Source organism: Osmerus mordax, chromosome 4 (assembly GCF_038355195.1).
Source record: "Osmerus mordax isolate fOsmMor3 chromosome 4, fOsmMor3.pri, whole genome shotgun sequence".
NCBI classification, from domain to species: Eukaryota; Metazoa; Chordata; class Actinopteri; order Osmeriformes; family Osmeridae; genus Osmerus; species Osmerus mordax.
In genome coordinates this window covers 8620743-8640750 of record NC_090053.1, presented here as the reverse complement: position 1 = coordinate 8640750, position 20008 = coordinate 8620743, and the positions used below count along the sequence as shown (strand labels likewise).

The 20008-nt window shown below is 44.1% G+C and overlaps 1 protein-coding gene across 1 annotated transcript in view; it reads left to right on the top strand.

Moving 5' to 3' along the window:
* Window positions 1–14162, top strand: part of grm8b (glutamate receptor, metabotropic 8b) — an 87575-nt gene extending 73413 nt beyond the window's left edge. The window contains exons 7-10 of the mRNA XM_067234234.1: window positions 3813–3949; window positions 4142–5077; window positions 13131–13377; window positions 14113–14162. Of these exons, the coding sequence (XP_067090335.1) occupies window positions 3813–3949; window positions 4142–5077; window positions 13131–13377; window positions 14113–14162 (1370 nt within the window). The remainder of the gene's footprint in view (window positions 1–3812; window positions 3950–4141; window positions 5078–13130; window positions 13378–14112) is intronic.
* The last annotated feature ends 5846 nt before the right edge of the window (window positions 14163–20008 follow it).

Genomic DNA, 20008 nt, shown 5'->3' with positions numbered 1-20008 from the left:
AAAGCAGTCCTATTGCCATTTTTGTTCTACCGTTATGCAGCCCATATGGGAGATGTCATGTCTGAACCTTTCGTGGTCCTATAAGAGACAAGGAAGCACGCATGTGTGACTGAATGTGTGATAGAATGTGTTACTGAATTAATGAATACATTAAAAAAAAGGGAAGGCCGAACAAAAACGTGCAACAAACAAAAGACCCAAGGTGGAGAATCTTTCTAATACCTTGCACAGGCCGACAGTGTGAAATATGTTGAATAACCTATAACTCTCCCTGACTCTAACAAGCCAGGGAGCAATCAATGCGAGAAGATGATTCCAATGAGTCAGAAATCACCCCCCCCCATGCCATTCCTCAGACCTAATACTGCCTGTCAGTGTCTTAAAGGACAGCTCTAGGCCTAGAACTGTAACATTGCAATGGGGTTGAAGAGGTTAGACCTCATGGCTACAAGCACTTTTACCTGATTTGCCTTGCAGCAGGACTGGCATTGGAAACTTGACCCCACGTCACCACCTGGCACCCCAAGCAGCAAATGGCAGTTGAGGATCTATGAGCAGTGTTCGTGCAGTTTGCCCTGCCGATAGACCGTGAAATGAAATATAGGTGGGGGGTTTGGCACCGTTAAAGTAAATACCTGGGTATGTGGCTCCTGGAAGTCAGAGCAGTCTTCGATACAAACTGTTTTTTTTTGTTGCACTGTTATACCTCCAGGCTAGCTGGCTAGCTAGTACTTTTACCCATGGTGTCCACTATTGTTGTCACAAGGACACAGACACACAGTGGTTGCCATGGAGCTTTCAAATCCAAATGGCTGGGATGCTCAGTACTCAACACATGGTTTAGAGAAGGACCTTTTGTAGACTCTCCTTCAAATAATCAATGGAATTTCACCTTAAAACTGAACTGAAAGTAATTGGGAGGCTTCTTTAAACGTTCCACTGTAGGTGTGTTGAAACGCATTCCATTTGAACACTACAGTGCTTCCTGTAGGATACTGCAGACATTAACAGTTATATTGAAATGTATCTCACAATATGTAGACTAAATATTTGTTGCTATGGATTACCTGAGAAACGATACACCTATTGTGAAATATAACCCATCAGTAACCTTGTTGTCATGCAACAATGTGAGTTCACTCTCAGGAGTGAACATGTGGAAGTATACATTCACTGCAGTGCATCAGTAGAGTATCAGTGAGATTGTTCTTGTCCTAAATACCATCTGCTGGATGTCAGAATGGGTTCCAGTACACCAGGGGCATGGATATGTTTTTAAATGTGTGTGGGAAAGCACCTTTCTTTTTTTTTTACTGAGGACGCAGCCTTTAAATGTAATTTTCTTTTTAAAAAGTGGCGGGACATGTATAATGAAACCTAGGCCTCTGCTATACAGTTAACTGTAGAGGCATCTCAAAAACAAAGTTATGGATTATAAGACAATAAGCTTGTTCATGAAACTCAACAACCCACTTATTCTCTTTCTTTTATCCCCCAAAATATACCTGTCTATAATCCCTGTTCCTGCTCACTATATGCAAAACAGACATTGAATTATTCACAAATTTCCCAAGGCAGAAGTAGTGATGACTTGCTTAATCTAAGGACCAAATCAAGGTTGATCTTGAATATACTGCAGTATCCTTGTATCCAGGCTGTTAATCATTCACCACTAACCTTAATTTAACAAGCGTCCATGAATTTCATTGAAGATTAGGTGGCAGATGTCAGAACCTTGTGTGTGTGTGTGTGTGTGTGTGTGTGTGTGTGTGTGTGTGTGTGTGTGTGTGTGTGTGTGTGTGTGCGCGTGCGGGTGGGGTTGGAAAATGGAGAGACCATTTCACTGACTCTCTCTTTGATGTGCACGTCACCACTCCCTCAAGTCATTCTAGTTTCAAGGTTGAGGATTGTTATATGAAAACAGCAAAGTACCTGGTTTCAGGTTCTCTGTAGGATAAGGAAAAACATGAGCTAGACAACCAAACCTTGTTGTACGCTTCGAGCTCCAGGTCTTAGGACTTGGTTCAGCATTTTTGTTTCTGCTTGTTTATTTGCAATTGCAAAGTTACTCATTTTGAAAGCCTCTTCACCACATCTCTCCTTATACAGAGCTTTACTATATTTTGCGAAAGTGTGTTTCCAGTTTGTTAATAGTTTGGCTGTCAGATTAGATTATTAAGATTTCACCCAGAGCACCGAGTTCCCATCACAGAGTGCTAATATGGAATTTTTTCAAGGCTCGACACAAGCGCTTTCTTTTCTTTCTTTTTTTCATGGCTCTCTCCGCCCCAAATCTTATCATTTATCAAGACAGATATAGCAAGCTGGTTATAGAAAGCCCTACTTTTATCTCTACTTGGATGTGCTAGCGGGGGAGAACCAGATCGTCATCCCAAGGCCGCTTGGCTTCCCTGATTCATCGCTGTGCGCTTGATTTGTGATGCATGTATTCACCTTATAGAGAAGCAGGGCTTAGACATAATCAAAACTAGCACCCACTCACAAATGATAAATTACTGTGGGCGTGCACTCCTTCATTAAGAAAGACCTTTCCTTTTAAATTCCAACTCTGAAGGAAAGTACTTTGAATGTGGCTCACATAATTGGAGTCTAAAGAGTGGGTCAACATGTGATTATGTCCAGGATTGGTTCAATCAAGGCACCACATCACAGCCTCATCATCCTGAGAATGACTCCCACAATGGGAAAACATGTTTGTTAAAGCTGCAATCAAGGGGCAATGATTGGGAGAGCAAACTGTCTAAGGTAGTCAGGAGAAGGATTAAATAAGGTTGTGGAGTTCTACTGTGTGACAAACTGGCAGTTTGAAATAGCCCTGTGATCATTTGTCTACTGCAAATCATGTTTGTACTATATTCAGGCCCATATCCCTTCATGCTCATATCCCTGGGACTGTGGTCTGTTTCCTACAGCACCTGTGTCTGCACCTGTACTTAGTGTCCAGAATATGAGGTTTGTACTAGCTAACAACTGTTTACCCACAACCTTCTGGCCCGTTTGGCTCTTCTGGAATCAGCAGGAACAGATGAGTGCAACTTTAATAATGGACATGTTTTTAAAGTTCACAAATGACTGTAGGAACTGTGTTTGTGAAAACAAAATGGCTACAGTGCCAACATGAAATACAAGTCACTGCAGAGCGCCAAACTTCCTTGTCTGTCTAATTAAGACCCCAGAGTGCAGCTGTGAAAGTCAGATAGATGTGGTGGCGTGTGAGGCCCTGCAGTTGGAACTATTCTTCACGTTTAATTTGCAGCTCTTAGTCTCATTGCGAACCAAAGGGAGGGGTTTCATAGGCGCTAAGACAGGGGCAAAGTGTTTGAACGGATCAATTTATCAACGAAGGACACAGAAAGAGAAACGGCTGTGGGTGGTGTTTTGAGAGGTGACTCACATCTCTTTATCTTATATTCAAGGCCTCGGCATGTATTGATTTTGCTACAATTTCTCCTGAGATATACATTTTGACATATATCTCGTTTATATACCATGCCCTCCTCCTTTCACACTGGATTAAGGTAAGTATTTTTACGGACACTGTGTGAGAGATCATTTGGGAGCTTCTCGTGGAAACTGATGAGAGGTCTTTTACTCAGTCTGAGGGACGTTTTGTCTGTATCTGTGGCAAAGTCCCAGAACGACGTAATATACATGCCAGGGAAATGAAAATGAATAACCAAAAACAATACAGTCCATCCTCTCCGTGGAGGTACAACATATGTCAAACTGTCTGCTTTATGTTTGCTTTTTACTTATCATTGTAGTTTTTCTGCGATTTCCTGTCCTTACAGGAAGTGCTAGCACCCCTGTGGTATTCAACGAGAATGGGGATGCTCCGGGACGCTACGACATTTTCCAGTACCAAATGAACAGGTCGACGGCAGAGTACAAGGTCATAGGTCACTGGACAGATCAGCTTCATCTAAACGTAAGCACAACCCACCAACTTCTAGCTTTGTTTTTCACCTTGATTAAATGAAGGTGAAGAAAATATACAATTACGTTATGATGCATGATGAAATCTGGTCATTCAAGATTGAAGATTAGGATCATGTCAGGGTCATCATTTCCATAATAATTTCCCTCCCCTCCCCCCTCCCTGTCCTCTCTCTCCTCCCAGCTGGAGACCATGCAATGGACGAGCGGCGACCCGTCCGTGCCCGCCTCCGTGTGCAGCCTGCCTTGTCGGACGGGCGAGAGGAAGAAGGTGGTGAAGGGCGTGCCGTGCTGCTGGCACTGCGAGCGCTGCGAGGGCTACCACTTCCAGGCCAGCGAGTTCCTCTGCGAGCTGTGCCCGTACGAGCGGCGCCCCGACCAGAACCGCACGGGCTGCCAGCCCATCCCCATCATCAAGCTGGAGTGGCACTCGCCCTGGGCCGTGGTGCCCGTGTTCATCTCCGTCCTGGGCATCCTCGCCACCACCTTCACCATCGTCACCTTCGTCCGCTACCACGACACGCCCATCGTCCGCGCCTCGGGCCGCGAGATGAGCTACGTGCTGCTGACGGGCATCTTCCTGTGCTACGCCATCACCTTCCCCATGATCGCCGCGCCCGACGTGGCCGTGTGCTCCTTCCGCCGGATTTTCCTGGGGCTGGGCATGTGCTTCAGCTACGCGGCGCTGCTCACCAAGACCAACCGCATCCACCGCATCTTCGAGCAGGGGAAGAAGGCGGTGACGGCGCCGCGCTTCATCTCGCCGGCGTCGCAGCTCGTCATCACCTTTTCGCTCATCTCCGCGCAGCTGCTGGGCGTGTTCGTGTGGTTCGCGGCCGACCCGCCCCACACGGTGGTGGACTACGGCGAGCAGCGGACGCAGGACCCGTCGGTGGCGCGCGGCGTGCTCAAGTGCGACATCTCGGACCTGTCGCTCATCTGCTCGCTGGGCTACTCCATCCTGCTGATGGTCACGTGTACTGTTTACGCCATCAAGACCCGGGGCGTGCCAGAGACCTTCAACGAGGCCAAGCCCATTGGATTTACTATGTATACGACCTGTATCATTTGGTTAGCTTTTATACCGATCTTCTTCGGGACGGCACAATCAGCGGAGAGGGTGAGTCACCTTGTTTGTTTGTGTCCGTGTTCCATATGGTAAAGCAATACCGAGGCTTACCTGCAATTGAGGTGGATGTTTCTCGTTTATCGAAGTGGCGGTTTCTAACATCCTCCGTTTCGCAAGAGGCTTGAGGAGGCTTGCTATATTTGCTGCGCCATACACAAAGGTTTTTCAATACAGTCTAGGGGGCGCCATGGTAGCTAACCGGATAAGTGCACATACCAGGCCTTACCGCAGCAGCCTGGATTTCAATCCGGCCATGGCCCTTTGCTGCATGTTTTCTTCCTCTCCCTGCCTTTCCTGTCACAAGTCACTTAAAAACTGTCCAATAAAGCATGAAAAATGCCAAAGAAATATTTCTTTAAAATACGGTCTAGTAAGCAGTGGCTTGTAATGAATGGCCTACCTCAACTCAGGTCTGGCTTGTTCTCTGATGTGACAGCATAACTGCTAGTCAGGTTCGCGAAATGATTGTGGTGCAGGTGTGAGATTAGCACACAGACACATAATCACACAACCGTGAGGTGGTTTGCTAATTTGAGTCTGAACAGGGATTTTGAGAAAAATATCCCGTCAACTGTTTTTCATGTGAGGTGTAGTGGGACTCTTAATGGGATTTATGTCACCTTTGGATTTCAGTTCTGTTGTATTTTTTGGGGTCTCTGAGGAAGAGAAAAGAGGAAGGTGGTTGGATTCTCTGGCATGTTCTTTTATAATGGGCTTCACTGTCTTGGAGTATGTGTGTGTGTGTGTGTGTGTGTGTGTGTGTGTGTGTGTGTGTGTGTGTGTGTGTGTGTGTGTGTGTGTGTGTGTGTGTGTGTGTGTGTGTGTGTGTGTGTGTGTGTGTGTGTGTGTGTGTGTGTGTGTGTGTGTGTGTGTGTGTGTGTGTGTGTGCGTGCGTGCGTGCGTGCGTGCGTGCGTGCGTGCGTGCGTGCGTGTGTGCTGATGTGCCAACTCAAACACTAGTACAACATTCTGACATTTCACAATTAAGCACTGCATATTGCCATGGATGCATTCAATGGTATGTTCAACGTTACACAAGATTTTAAAAGATAGATGGTTGCCAAAATATTGCAGGGAGACCTGCAATTGAATCCCTCTGTATTTGTGAGTCCATTAAATTGATGAGCTGAGGATGTAGACGGCATGTAGCGACTGAAGACTATTTTCTTCACAAGGCTATATTTAAACAAGCTCTCATTAACACAATATCTGTATTCAGGACTATCTGCTGTCACTTAGCTGAAATACTTTAGAATGTTGAGAAACAGTGGTCCAAAACTGTGTACTGCATTTATTAAGCAGGCAATACCTATGGAATGCTGGATACATGTCCAGTGCACATATGAATCGGACTTCTTATGTGAGCTTACATCCATATACAGTAGGTCTGCAGTATATGGAAAAAGGTGAAAGTTGACTTTGAGCGTCTGTTTAAATATTTTAAGATGAAGTTAGAAAGGCCTGTTAGAAGAGAAAAGAAAGCTTTACAATATCTCACATTTTCCCTCCTTTCCTGTCTGTTTTGTAGACAGACAACAAGCTGGTAAACTCAGAAGGGTTTCACCTCTCTCCACAAGTACTTCACACTTCATGCTTTTCATGTTGACCCCAGAGCTTGCGTCTCGACCATTTCAGAGACTTTGTAGTTGGTATTATTAGGATTTATGTTGTCTCCAAGGTCACAGTTGTTGTCAACCATAATTGCCTTGTACGGGGGGTCCTATCAAGCAATGCATGACTAATCAGTTCGTATGAGATTTTTTTTTGGACACCATGCTAACCACAAGCTGCCTGTTTTGAATCCCGATAGAGTGCAATTCTAAGCTAATTATAGACTACCCACAGTGGAGCACAGAATAAATAAACAAAATGAGTTCTCGATAGATCTCTCACTTGACCTTTGTAAAACACAGTTAGGTTAAAGCAAGGCTTACGCCAGCTGGTGTTTCTAGCTCATTAGTTTTAGCTTCTTGTGTCTCAGGTATTTTGAAGTATCTGCTACTCTGCAGTCTTTCAAACAACTCACATGGGTTCCCTACAGTATATACATTTCATATTATATCTTCAATTGTTTTCAGTAGGAAATTAACATTAACAAACATTGTTTTGTCATGCAGACCTAATTAATTGCCACTGGGAAAAACATTTTTGTGTAAGTAATTATAGGAGTTTGAGGGACTTTTTATTTTCTTAATATCCACTATACAGTATGTTATGTTACTATTGTATGCAAATGTGTGGAAGGTTGTTTTCTATTGCATGGTTAACCTTGAACACAACAACAAAGCAGTGTCATCAACAGCATTGAGGGCCAGCCCAGATCGCACAGTGGCCGGATCTTAGTCCAGCTCTAATTGTACACAGATGGCTAACCTAGGCTATTTGAATTGCTAATGTATGCAGTCCACGTTGCACGTCTGGTGTGGGAACCAGGTAGATCTCCAGAAGCCCGGCGGGTCGTCATGGAAAGTTCAACTCCCCACAAAAGAACACATCTTACTTGGAATGTGATCACAAGCAGGTAATAGGCCTGAAAGTGCAGATGTTTTCTTGCTGTGCGGCACATGTCCGATTCCATGGTCCAGTCATGGGGCTATTCCGTCCTGTTGAGCCAACACGTCATATGGATAAGTCTCTCGCGAGAGGGAATTATGTAGTCATCTTTTAGCCACCTGTGAACAATAACAGTTTGCCGCGACTGCGGTGAGAAACATGACTAACGCCAAGGGCTTGTTTATTATTCATTGAAAATATGTTGTGTCTGCTTGGCTCTCGAATGAGAAACACAGCTATGGTCAAAGCTATTGACTTTTCCGTCACCCTACTTAAGAAATGGATGCTTCAATTCCATCCCAATCCAAACATATGCTAATAGTACGACGCAATGAATATAACCGCAGCTCAGAAAAATCAATGAATGGCTGGAATTGTACAGTGCGCCTGGCATAATTGACAGGCGCACTGTTCAATTCTCACTCTCCCAAATGACTAACACATACATATTTATACACACAAACGCACACACACACACACACAGCTTGAATTAGGCCTACCATCCGCTAGTCCAAGCTGTTGCTGCAAACCCAATGTGTCAAACTCACCATTTACCAGTGGACCGATAGCAGATTGTTTTGCCACAAGACAGAATAGCTGTCAAATTCTCAAACGGTCTGCAGCCCTGTATTAATCTTTGCAGAATTACTCTGCTCTCTAACGCCCCATGAAAGATCCCCACAGCAGGCATCATTTGGTAAAGACCTGCAAACAACACACATCAACAATCCTGTCCTCCTGAAAAATGAAACTCAAATACCCATGTCCAGAAGGCTGGTCAAAATCACCTGATGAAAGGTTTTCCCAAAAACTGACTTTTGTTTTGGAAAACTTTGGCCCCACCAATAGAGTTAGGAGTATTCATTCAAATATTTGCCATACTCGTCTACTCACATACGTCACACAGTACTTCCACTTCTCTGTTTTCCATCCGTGCAACCCTTTTCAGCCTTGTTGTAATGGCTGTTAACACATGTTACGACCCAAAATACCCGATGTCCAGTTTGCTCAGTGTAACTCAGTCCAGTTGGACTTGTCTTGTTTAGTCTGCATTTAAGCCTCCCAAGCTGGCTATTGCCTTCAGTGGTTTAACTGAAACCCAACTCTATCACTGAGTGTCAGGCCTGGATTCAAAGCAAGAGCATAATGGCGAAGAGAATTAGAATACAGTTATCACATACAGTCATTATGTATTATCGAGAATATGTTTGAGCAGTGTCCTGTTTCTCCAGGGTGGATGTCTCCATAACCATCAGCTCCACTTCCAGCTAACTTCAGCTCCCTTATTTACTGGTAGGATCGGGCCATTCAGGGTTTTCCCCAGAGAACATGACTAATCTCCTAAGCTGCTAGTACTGAATATACTCCTCTGGGAGATCCGTCAACATCCCGAACAGCCTAGGTAGGCTGATGCGCAGCAAACTGTCAGGAATAATCAGGGCAGTTATTGCTGTGCCATTGTCAGCGGTTCTCTGTTGCAAAGCACCTCTTCACCACTGATTGCCTTATTACGTGGACAAGAGGTGGTGTGATTACCAATGGCAGGAAGCTGATGTCCTCTTCCTTGTTGTTCTTGTCTTTGAAGTCCGATACAGCCTCATTGCACAGCTTTCCAGGCTGCACTGTTTGGTAGGTATGTTTGGCGTGCGAGGGTGTTTGAGCTTGTTTTTTGGGGCTGGTACTGGAACTTCTGAGAGTAATGAGAGCTGAAGGTAAAGTTTCGATTGAACGCCCATACCCGTGGCTGATCCTTCCCTCTGCAGACGAACGATATGTTGCCCATCCTGTGACCCACGGGTACACAGAGAAAATAGGAACGGAGCTTAAATGATAGCTATGGATGGTAGTAATAAAATTGCGGTTCATATCGACTTTCTTCATGTCGAAGGTGAATGAAAGCCACGCAGCCGAGCGAGGCTAATCGTCCACTTTGATAGATTTGGAAAATAGCTGTGAAATAAATGTTGTAAGGGGGAAAGGAACGCATCATATTTGTCAACGTATACAGATATCAAAGACTTGCTCAGTTGAAGTCTATCAAACCCTTATGAAGATAAGGTCAGCTGTAGTAGTTTGAGTGCTGGAATACTGCACTGGACTGAGATATCGTGAACAAATGGTCTTTGAAGTTTAAAAGGAGGCTTAACCAGTCAAAATGACAGACTGTATCTGACCTGAAAAAGTCGAACTTGTTTTCCATCTGCCCGTCAAACCCTGTTCAAAGACACACTTTTGACACACTGCAGAAGTAGTAGTAGCCTGCACAATGACGGTGAACTTGAAAGAGCAAATATGTGAGCTGGCTCACGACTGGACATAAAGACATACATTATATGAAGCACTGAGACAGACTCGCGAGAGAGAAGGTAAGCCGAAGGTTTTTAATAGCACCTTTTGGTGTAAAACAAAAATAGTACTAAGGAAACTGACAAATCTATGTTGAGTGTTTCTTCGGTCTTCAAGTCTCTTAGCCTCTGGCCCTCCTGGCTCAATCGTTAGGGTTCTTCTCTCCTTACGGCGAGTCTGTGTAGCATAAAACATGTTCACATCCACCACCATATCACCCCTTTTTGTCCCGTCTTGTACTCTCCAGGAGTGGGGTAGATGAGCAACAGGTGAGCCTCGTTGACGCTCTCTTTCCCAGCCCAGGAGTAAAGGAGGGCCAACGGGCTGCCAGGCCCATGGCTGACAAGGCCCCCTTGTCACAATTATCAATACCTCCTCCTATGTCGCCATGGTTATTGCTGTTGTACAAAATCAGAAGTAGTTGTCAAAGTATTTAACCACAAAATATTTTGTCGCTGACCTGCCTTCTAGTGGACATAGGTTTTTAACATTAATGTTGACATGAAGATAGCTTTCTTGTACATACGTACACATACGAAATTGAGGCCTTTATTCACATTGTACATAAACATCCATCCTACTGCAAACACTTACAATATAATTGCAAGGATAATTACCCTTTCTGCAACCACAGAATGAACATAAACCACAGAATGAACATACCACAGAATGAATATAAAATAAATGAATATCGTGTTCATTCACATAAGTGGTTGCAATTATATACACACAGGTTTCTCAGCAAGTGAACTTTGGTGGAGCAAAAGCGGAAAATTTGAAAAAATCTCAATCATTCTGTCCTTCAAGAACAGGTGAGAATATAGGATAAAAGGATTCAGGTATAAGGTAGCATTCTAAACCTACAATAGGCTACAGGGGGCAAAGTCAATATATGACACCATCCAGCCCTAGTTTCCTGACACCTTGGTCCGATTTGTCTCCTCAGGGCTCCTCTCCTCTTGCCCTAATATACAATCTCAGCTGCATTATGCATCAGGCTACTATAGGGTGTACGTTTATTAGTCATTCTCCGACATTGTCGCTATATTTTGCCATGTTCTGGCATACTGTAAATGTCAGTGAATTTCGCGCCCCAGATTTCTCTGTGACCCAAATGCGAGGGCGATATCAGTCGTCGGTCCTGTTGCCTTCTAAAGCTCCACTTGATCACTCTTAATATAGATCTAAGGAGCATGCTGAACTGGTTTAAACTAGGGGCTACACGCCAACAGCCACATGTTGCCTCTGCTGGAGACTGAAAATACTAGGAGAATCACAGTCAGAAGGATATAAAAAAATCATCAACTAGCTGTGCCAGAAGATTTCCAGTGGGGTTTTTTTGTAGGAGGTTTAAAACAATAACAACATAGGTATGTTGGTGACTATGTTTGATTTTTTTTATTAATATAATTTGATGCAGTCTATCTATTTAACAGACACTTTTGTCCAAAACGACTTAGAAGGGGTGTCTGGACTTCTCTTGATCTGCAGTCAAATGCTCTCCCACTGAACACGAGGCTATTCTAAGCAATTGTTTTCTACTCTGTCTCCCTTGTAATCCATCTCCAGATGTGATGTTTACGAAACTGCCTGTCCGACCTTGAAACGTGCGATGTAAGTGGGGCCGTAACAACGTTTGCTCGTTGCATTATAAATCACTCCCCAAGTCGTTACTCAGAGCCCTACAAATGGCTTTATGCTCCAGTGTCCACAATGTGTTTTTCTAACGATACCTTTGATGTGCGATGGAATCGCTGCTGTAGCGATGTTTGGATCCCAGGGAGAGTTGCCATCTGTTGCGAGTTCCTCCTCCTCACTCCTCGCCGCCAAAACTGCAGAGACATGCTTCAGCGGCCCCCCTCTGAGGATCCCCTGCTGTCAGTTTACCACTCAATGAGAGCGCTATTAGTCCTGCTCCCGGGTTTCTGAGGCGGTTGCCATGACTACTCAGGTGGTCTCGCGGCGCGGCTGAGGCGTGTGCGCGCAGGTGTGTTTGCATCAGTGCTTTTTGACAGGCATCAGCGTAACTGCAAAATGGCAAAGTGGAGGAAAGGAAACAGCAGCTTATGTCTCGGTGTGTGTGGAAGGATGTGGAGGATAGGCAAAGTGTTTGTGTTTGTGCGTGTGTTTGTGCTTTTGGTTAAGTAAACATAATTTGCTTTTGTACTGTACATGGTTCAGTTGTTTAGGTTGCTCCCTGTGGGTTTGCAGTGGATTTGTAAAGTAACTGTTAAACATAACTTGAAACCAACCAAGCATGAGCAGGGAGCAGAAGAGGACACTGGGTAGATTTGACGCAGCATTTCTTTAGACAGCCGGACAATGTTTCTCAAAGGAAAGTTTACCCATCCAAGGTTCCCAAGATGTAATTTACTTGCATCCCCAAACATTTTTTGATTCAGATACATTGGTTGAGATTAGGAGGTATGGTCTGATAGCCAGGCAACGCCATGCGTATTAGTCTGGAACCCTTCCATTTTTGACATCCAGTGGGAGTTAACAACGGACGCAGGCCCAAAATGCCTTAGGACTCAATTGGATAGAATTTGATAGATCCAATGCCTCAATGATGCTCCACTTTAGTGTCCCTATCAAACCTGCCCCATTTGAATTCATTGTGATGGGCCCAGCACTTTTTTATGGCAGAGGGAAATCTGTTGGAATGGGAATGTGGTCAGACCAATCAATCCTGCCAGAGCAAATACATGAGCTTGCAGACGAGCATGGTTACCTGGCTAATGGTTTGATACAAAAGTAAAACTCCCCTATTGCTTGTCAGCACGGTACGCCCAGTGACCTTTGACCTGTGCAACTTGAAACTGTATTCACAGTGCATGATTGACACAAGCTGCTCACCAACCTAAAGAGCACTTCCCTCTTGGGCTACTCACTTTGAAGCAGACAGGACCAAATGACTGATGTCCCTCTCTCTCCCTGTTTCCCTCTCCTACTCTCCTCCTTGCTACCTCTCCATCCCTCTCCCCCTTTCTCCCTGCCTCTCCATCCATACCTCCCTTTCTCTCTCCCTCCCTCCCTGCCCCCCCCCCCCCCGCCCTCCACACAAACCCCCCTGTTTTCTTTGCCATCCCTCTCCCACCATCCACCCAATGCTGCTCCCCCCCCCCCCCTCCCTCCCTCCCTCCAGATGTACATCCAGACCGCCACCCTGACCGTGTCCCTCAGCCTGAGCGCCTCCGTGTCTCTGGGCATGCTCTACATGCCCAAGGTCTACATCATCATCTTTCACCCGGAGCAGAACGTGCCCAAGCGCAAGCGCAGCTTCAAGGCCATCGTCACCGCCGCCACCATGACCAGCAAGCTGTCCCAGCTGGCTGCCGAGCGGCCCAACGGCGAGGTGAAGACGGAGCTCTGCGAGGGGATGGAGGCCAACCGTAAGCCTGGGTCTCGTGTTTGGGTTTCATTGAGCTGTTTACTCTGCAGACGTTTGCCTAGGGGAATGTATGGTGTGTTTTGAGATATTCCGCGTGCTTCATGCTCAAGTGGAGCAGACTTTATACCCAACATACATAAACATTCCCCCCACGAGTTTCAATTTTTTGTCCTCCAGGTTTCGCCAAAGTCTTAGGTAATCATAATGGTAACATTGCTGTACGCGTGTCGTATTCGCATAATCAGTCTTTTAAGTCTCAAGTTGCTTTAGGGTGAATTCAAATTGCTTTAGGGTTTAAGGGTGTTCTGGTCTTCAAAGACCATAACACCCTTAAAATAGACCTTAGACCAAAAAATGGCATCGAAGTTTGTTAGAAAATCACCTGAGGATGGAACTGATAGAGCTAAAGTTCTTATCACTCAGGTTTAAACATCAAAGATGTTTCTTCAGCTTAAGTTAGAGAAGTCAGTAGAAGTTTGAGAATTTGCAAGAGGCAAAAGTTACTTGTTTGTTCTTTGAAATTGGTTTATTATCTCGTAGAGGCCTGATCCCACAAAGATTCTAATCTGTTTTATTCCAAATTACTGTTTGGTCTTTGTGTCAACATTACTCTCATATCAACATACAGTTATTTTGAGTCCAAATTCACGCTTGCTGCTGTATGCATGTAATTAATATTCCATAGGAATCAACAAGGCAAACTTGCACTCTTTGTAATTTGTGTTTATTTTTTCAGTGCCGACGACCAAAACTACATATGTCAGCTACACAAATCATGCCATTTGAAAAGGGATGCTCCCAAAGACCGCAGGCATTCACATGCAGACTTGGAAATGCCTCACTCGGAGCCGACCAGGACTTCCAACAAGCATGAGACATTAATCTTGCTCTGTGTCAAACAAACAACTGAGAAGGCGTTAAGACAGAAAAGATAACTGTCTGTGTTGTCATGTATACAGGCGTGGACTTTGGGGCCAGTTTCAAAACAAAAACAAAACGCCAAAATCCATCTAGAGACCAAACAAAAAAGGCGCTGGTAAACACACAAAAAAACGACATAAGTTAAAAGAGAATCTAAAAATACATTGTTGGGATCAACCATGTTAGTTGTTATTCTTATCGTACAGTACGTAATTTGTGGTTGTGAAGATTTTCAAATTCTTGTCTCATGTCGTCTGTCCGACTTGCATTATGAGATGAGTATGTCTCTGTGTTGGCTATCTGAATGGTAGCCTTGAGTTGTGAAATCTGTAAATGCCATGGTTTAAGCATGCCAATTTTTATACAAATACTTTATTTATAATAAAGGAATGTTTTGCAAATGTTTAGCTTGGTGAAAGTGCATTTTAGAAGAAATAAGATAGAAACTGGATGGTAATGCAAATACAGAATGATACAGTTGAGATGGTACTTGATTAAGGTTTTTTTTTTCCCTCAACCACCTAATTTGGTGAGCATCATTTTAAATGAACATGTTGTAATCGTAGGGCGTAGCTCTCCACTCAACACACACTGTAGGACTGCACAACATGTCCCTCGACAGAATGTGAACCAGCCAAGAAGATCAATATGGTCGATGGAACAGGCAGGGATGAATCAATAAAAAACTGCAAGTGAAAACTCCTCAAGCATGTAATGAATATTTCGCCATTTTTCTTGTGAGGAAAAGGACAGGTACCGAGTTTGAGTGATGAAGCCCTCAAGCATTCCTTGTTTATTTCCCTGGTTGATGATCTCATTTCACTCGTGTCGCCAGGAAGAACGAACGAAAAACATGCTTAATCCCCCTCAGTGTCTTTTACCATTGGCAGAATGGCTTGTGCGTTCTTTTTCCTAACTTACAAACAAACCTTATCCTTTGAATTCTCCTTGTATCTAATTGTTTTTACAATTTCAGCAGGCATGATAAAATATGAACACATGTTGATATTGACTAACCGCTCCCTGGACAGAGGCTGGAACACTGCATTTGACCAAACAGCTCCCCTTCAGCGCTGCAATCGTACAGTTTGGGTTCTTAGGCGGGAACCCCGTCTCCAATCCTATGTGGTCTTCTAGCCAAGTTTATAGTTGGCCTTGGACATGTTACTCAGTGTTATTGATCAAATGTCTTATTTTGTAGGTGTTTGAGATTTATTTGAGTTTTGACCGACTTGTGGCTTTACGACATTCCCAGGTGTGGTCTCTGCGTCGAAAAATAGCTTGGGAATATAGATTTTTTTCTTTTCATTCACCGTCCAGACATCCTCTGCTGTACCTTTTATTTATTTGTAAGATGTATGTGACACATCCATCTACAACCTACTGTCCCTGTCAAACCTAAATTAGGCAGTTGAGGGATTTAACAAAAAAAAATGTTTAAAAAAATTCTTAATTTTAATTTAAGATGTCGACCACACAAATACAAACTACAGCAATCCAATTATAACTGACTCTCAATGCTGAATCAAATGTTGGATAAAGGTCTGTAACTGACATCTAAAGTCCAAAAAAAAGGACTTAAATGTCAGAATAAGCTTAATTGACTGGGATCGCCTTTCGTATTCCTCTCAACCTCCTCCCAAGACGAGTTATGACCAAGAACAAGATGATCCAGCAAAAGAACGCTTTCAAGTATGCAGAATTGTCATTTCTCCTGTCCTCCTCGTTATCTGTCGTGAGCTGGATGAGGAAGACCGGGCAGGCTTGCACCATAAGCTTAATTGGCTCTGACAGGCATACTGCAGGTTCCTACCACCAAGCACTTTCTTCATCCACTCTTATAGACTGGACGCTCTGCCAATTACCTGGTGAAGGAACGTCCTAATTAAGCATCCTGCCATTCTCCAGTGAAGGTATATGTGGGAAAGTAGAGATTAATTGAAATGTGACCTGGGTATTATATTGGACTTGCTCTTTCCTTAGAAAAGTAACATGTCCGTCTCAGGAAGATCCTGTTTAAGTGAAATGTTACTGTATAGAGCGGTTTTATTCACGTGTGCAGTCTCTTGAGTTCAGCGTTTTGGCTAGGGACAGTATTATGTGATCACATAATGGGATGCAACGGACACATAATGGTTGATGTGAGCAGGAGAAATTCACGGCAGAAGTACATGTGAAGTTCTCTCTCGTTCAGTTAATTAGTGTTAAATCACATACAGTGACACAGAAACCTCTGTTGAACCAACCAAGCTCTGAGATCTCTTACCAGAATCAAATTGACATTGTTGTTGATGAGCTCCTCTATCAGAAACGTCCCAAAAGTGCGGCCGCCGATCCCCAACACGCCATCATTAAACCAAGCACTTTCAACTTCTCGACCCCTTTGATTTGAACACGATCGAAGTTTCTTCTTTTTATGACCCCCTGGCAATTTGTTTTGCCCTAGCTATCGATTTTTGCCCGTTGCCCGTCACAATCCTGAGAGAGCATGGCTCTTTTGTGTCTGAGGAGCCAGGACAGGGCAGCCTGGGGAACAGCTGTCGATGCTACCTCCCTCAGAATCGTAGGCAGGATCCACTGGTAAGAGTGGCCATTAGACAAGTAACACCCCAGACAGCCCCATTAATATGGCTACTCCTTAGTGCTAAACCCAAACAACATGTTAACAAGCTGGAAAGCCTCAGTGTTGTTTGTCCTCTGTCTTTATCTGTGTATGTCTGTATGTCTGTGTGTGCGTGCGTGTGTGTGTGTGTGTATTAAAGGAGAACGAGCAAAGAGTGTACAACATAGTACAACAAAACATATATATTTCCCGAGACATTCAAAGCCTCTCAGATGAGTAACCCTGGCTTACCCTACCACATCCTCACACAGTACTGACCCCGGACACGTTAAACAGACAATCATGCCCATTTTCTGCTCAGTGCAATTGCTCTGATGGGGTGGAATTTAGTTGATAGGTCGAAAATGGAGCTAAGTGGAGGTACAACCTCAGAACTGCTCTCAGGCAAGATGCTGAGGAATTATCCTCAGTGACATTGCTATGACTAATGCCACAGCCCCCACACCTCATCCGCCGTCTCGTTAACGGGAGAGGAACATTGGTCTGCCGCCATGTAGGTCAGATAGTCTGAACTCTCGTGGACCCTACTATGTCTTCCCTCTCACCCTGCTCCTTGGCTCAATTCAGTTTTGTATGCCTGTGGTTACGATCGTAACAGGCGAAGGTAGCCAAGATCAGAGATGAGTTGGGGGAAAAAACGCTCTGTGGCGCATGACTAAGCTCAAAATGCCATTTGCAACGTGTCATTACATTGTGATTAGAACAAAAACACCCAAATTAACCACATGAGGATGACAATGTTGAGACTTACTGCATTTTCTACTTTAGATATTAAGAGCGTGCAGACTGATTAAACACATTTCATACACGACCAGGCTCACTTCTAATGCAGAACTGCCGCAGACAACTCTGAAATGAGAACAGTTGGAGACAAATCCGCAGTTATTGTCTGTGAACAGTCATGTCTTCCGTTTTGTGCCCACACTTTTCCTAAATGAAGGAAAGAACACGTTTGCCTGGGAGTGACAGCTTGCTTATTTATGCTCTGACACACGTCGTCACCACCAGTTCTGTGTCTACTGTCACATTTGCTTGCACATTACGCTTGACATTTCCTGGGCATAATTTCCTCTGTTTCACATTTTTTATCAGGGAGACTGTTCAGTGGAGCATGTCCTCGTTGCATAAATACATACCAAGCACACTTCAACTAAAGTGCCCAATTACGGGTATCTGCTGTAATGAATAATGATCACTTTACAAACATTTGATAGACAAATGGGACTATTAGCTATAATTCCATTGATCAACATGACACGGCACTGTCCTCCGGTTTGATGCCTTTGATGAATAAAAGGCTTGTCATTTCAATAACCGAGGAAAAAGTAGAGATGGGATTTACACTGTAGCTGTAGAATATGTCATAAGAGTTGCATCTCATTGAGCTGTGACTGTGCAACTGGTTTGCCACGACCACTAAGTACACAGTCAAGCACACACACTCATTATGCATACACACTTACACTTAAGCATGCACACACACACACAGTTGCACACATGCACACACATGCATTCCTTTTCTGCTTGATTTGACATAGATGCACACCCACACACAACACGCTCCACAGATAAAAAGAGCCCTTGGTGCACAGTGGCCCAGATAGGGCTGCAATGTTGACTTCTTTGTGGGTTCCAGCCAACCTTCCATATGAGAAGTGTCTGCTGTGGGCCGGACAGGGTGTAAGCAGGGACGCGGGACACAGTGTGTAGCACTAACAGCCCCACCTCAGGCTGTCTGCTGACACCACAATGTAAGCGCTGTGACATGCACTATAGGACGTCCACTATGTACTGTCAGAGGCTGTTGATGAGTCTGGCTGGGATGATGAGCTTAAGCAAGAACAATCCAAACCACAGCTCCTTCTCATCCACCATCATGTGTTTAGGGATACAGTCGACCTCCCTGAAAATTCCCTTCATTTTCTTCGAATTTGTGTTCTTGGGGCTAATTTTTTTACGGAATACAATTCCTTTTATAGATGTGAAAAATGTCTTAGCATTGCTGCCCAACTGCTTATACATCAAAATTGTCCGGGTTAATGAACAACAACCCCAGTAAGATGATTAATCCAATTCACTGGATCCATACTTCTAAGATCCCAAAATATTCCTTTGAAGTCTAAAATAAATTTATGACATGAGGGCTTTGAACAAAACTTGTAATTAATTAATGAAAATATTTATAAGATTTTTTATTTAGTCCTAGTAACTGGTTCTGGGTGGACAACTTTATACTCAGGGTGAAAATAGGGTTGACTGCCTGTCATCAAACACAGAGCTGACTAACTGATCTTGATCTCCACTCTCCGGACTCCTCTCTCACACCAAGCACCCATTAGGACCACCCACTGACCCAAGCTACGATGGGTTTGACACACAAATGTCAACACACACACACACACACTCAGTTGTGGCTACACATACTTTTCAAACACCCAGCATCCACCTCCTCCTGCTCCCTCCAGAGGTAGACTATAATTAGTCTGGAAGTCCCTGGGGGAGCCTTGGCAAAGATGACCCAAGCTGGACAGCCTGTGCCTGAATTAATGATCCACAAAGACTTGTCATGCGTTAAAGTTGTTATTCGCCAGTAATTTATCTATCATTTGGCTACCACTGAAGGAGAAATTCTTCTCCTTTAATTATAGTATAGGACTAATACACTGCCTGAAGTATAAAGCTATAGCATAATTGATAACAGTCACAGCGTTGTTTTACCAAACTGTAGAGCGTTATCAGTATTACCAGGAACTACTTTAGTGGCTGACATACCTTATGTTCAAAAGTGAGAGAGACGATCTGAGCTGAGCCATCTGCCCAGATGTGGCCTCAGGAAATGGGCACGACACTACTGCACCTTGGTATGACTTGTACTTTCAACATGCTTCAGTTGAGTCAAAGCCTCCTGTCTCTCAGCGACTGCACCTGTTCATTCTGAGGTTTTAGCACAGTCAGGTTTTATGTGTTAGATATGTTTTGTTTGATGGCGCTTTGGGGTTTATACCGCTTATCTGTTGATATTGTTTTGTTTGTCTGCGGTTCAGAGTTTTTAAAGAAGCCCCAACATTTAACCCCAGATCGATTGCCT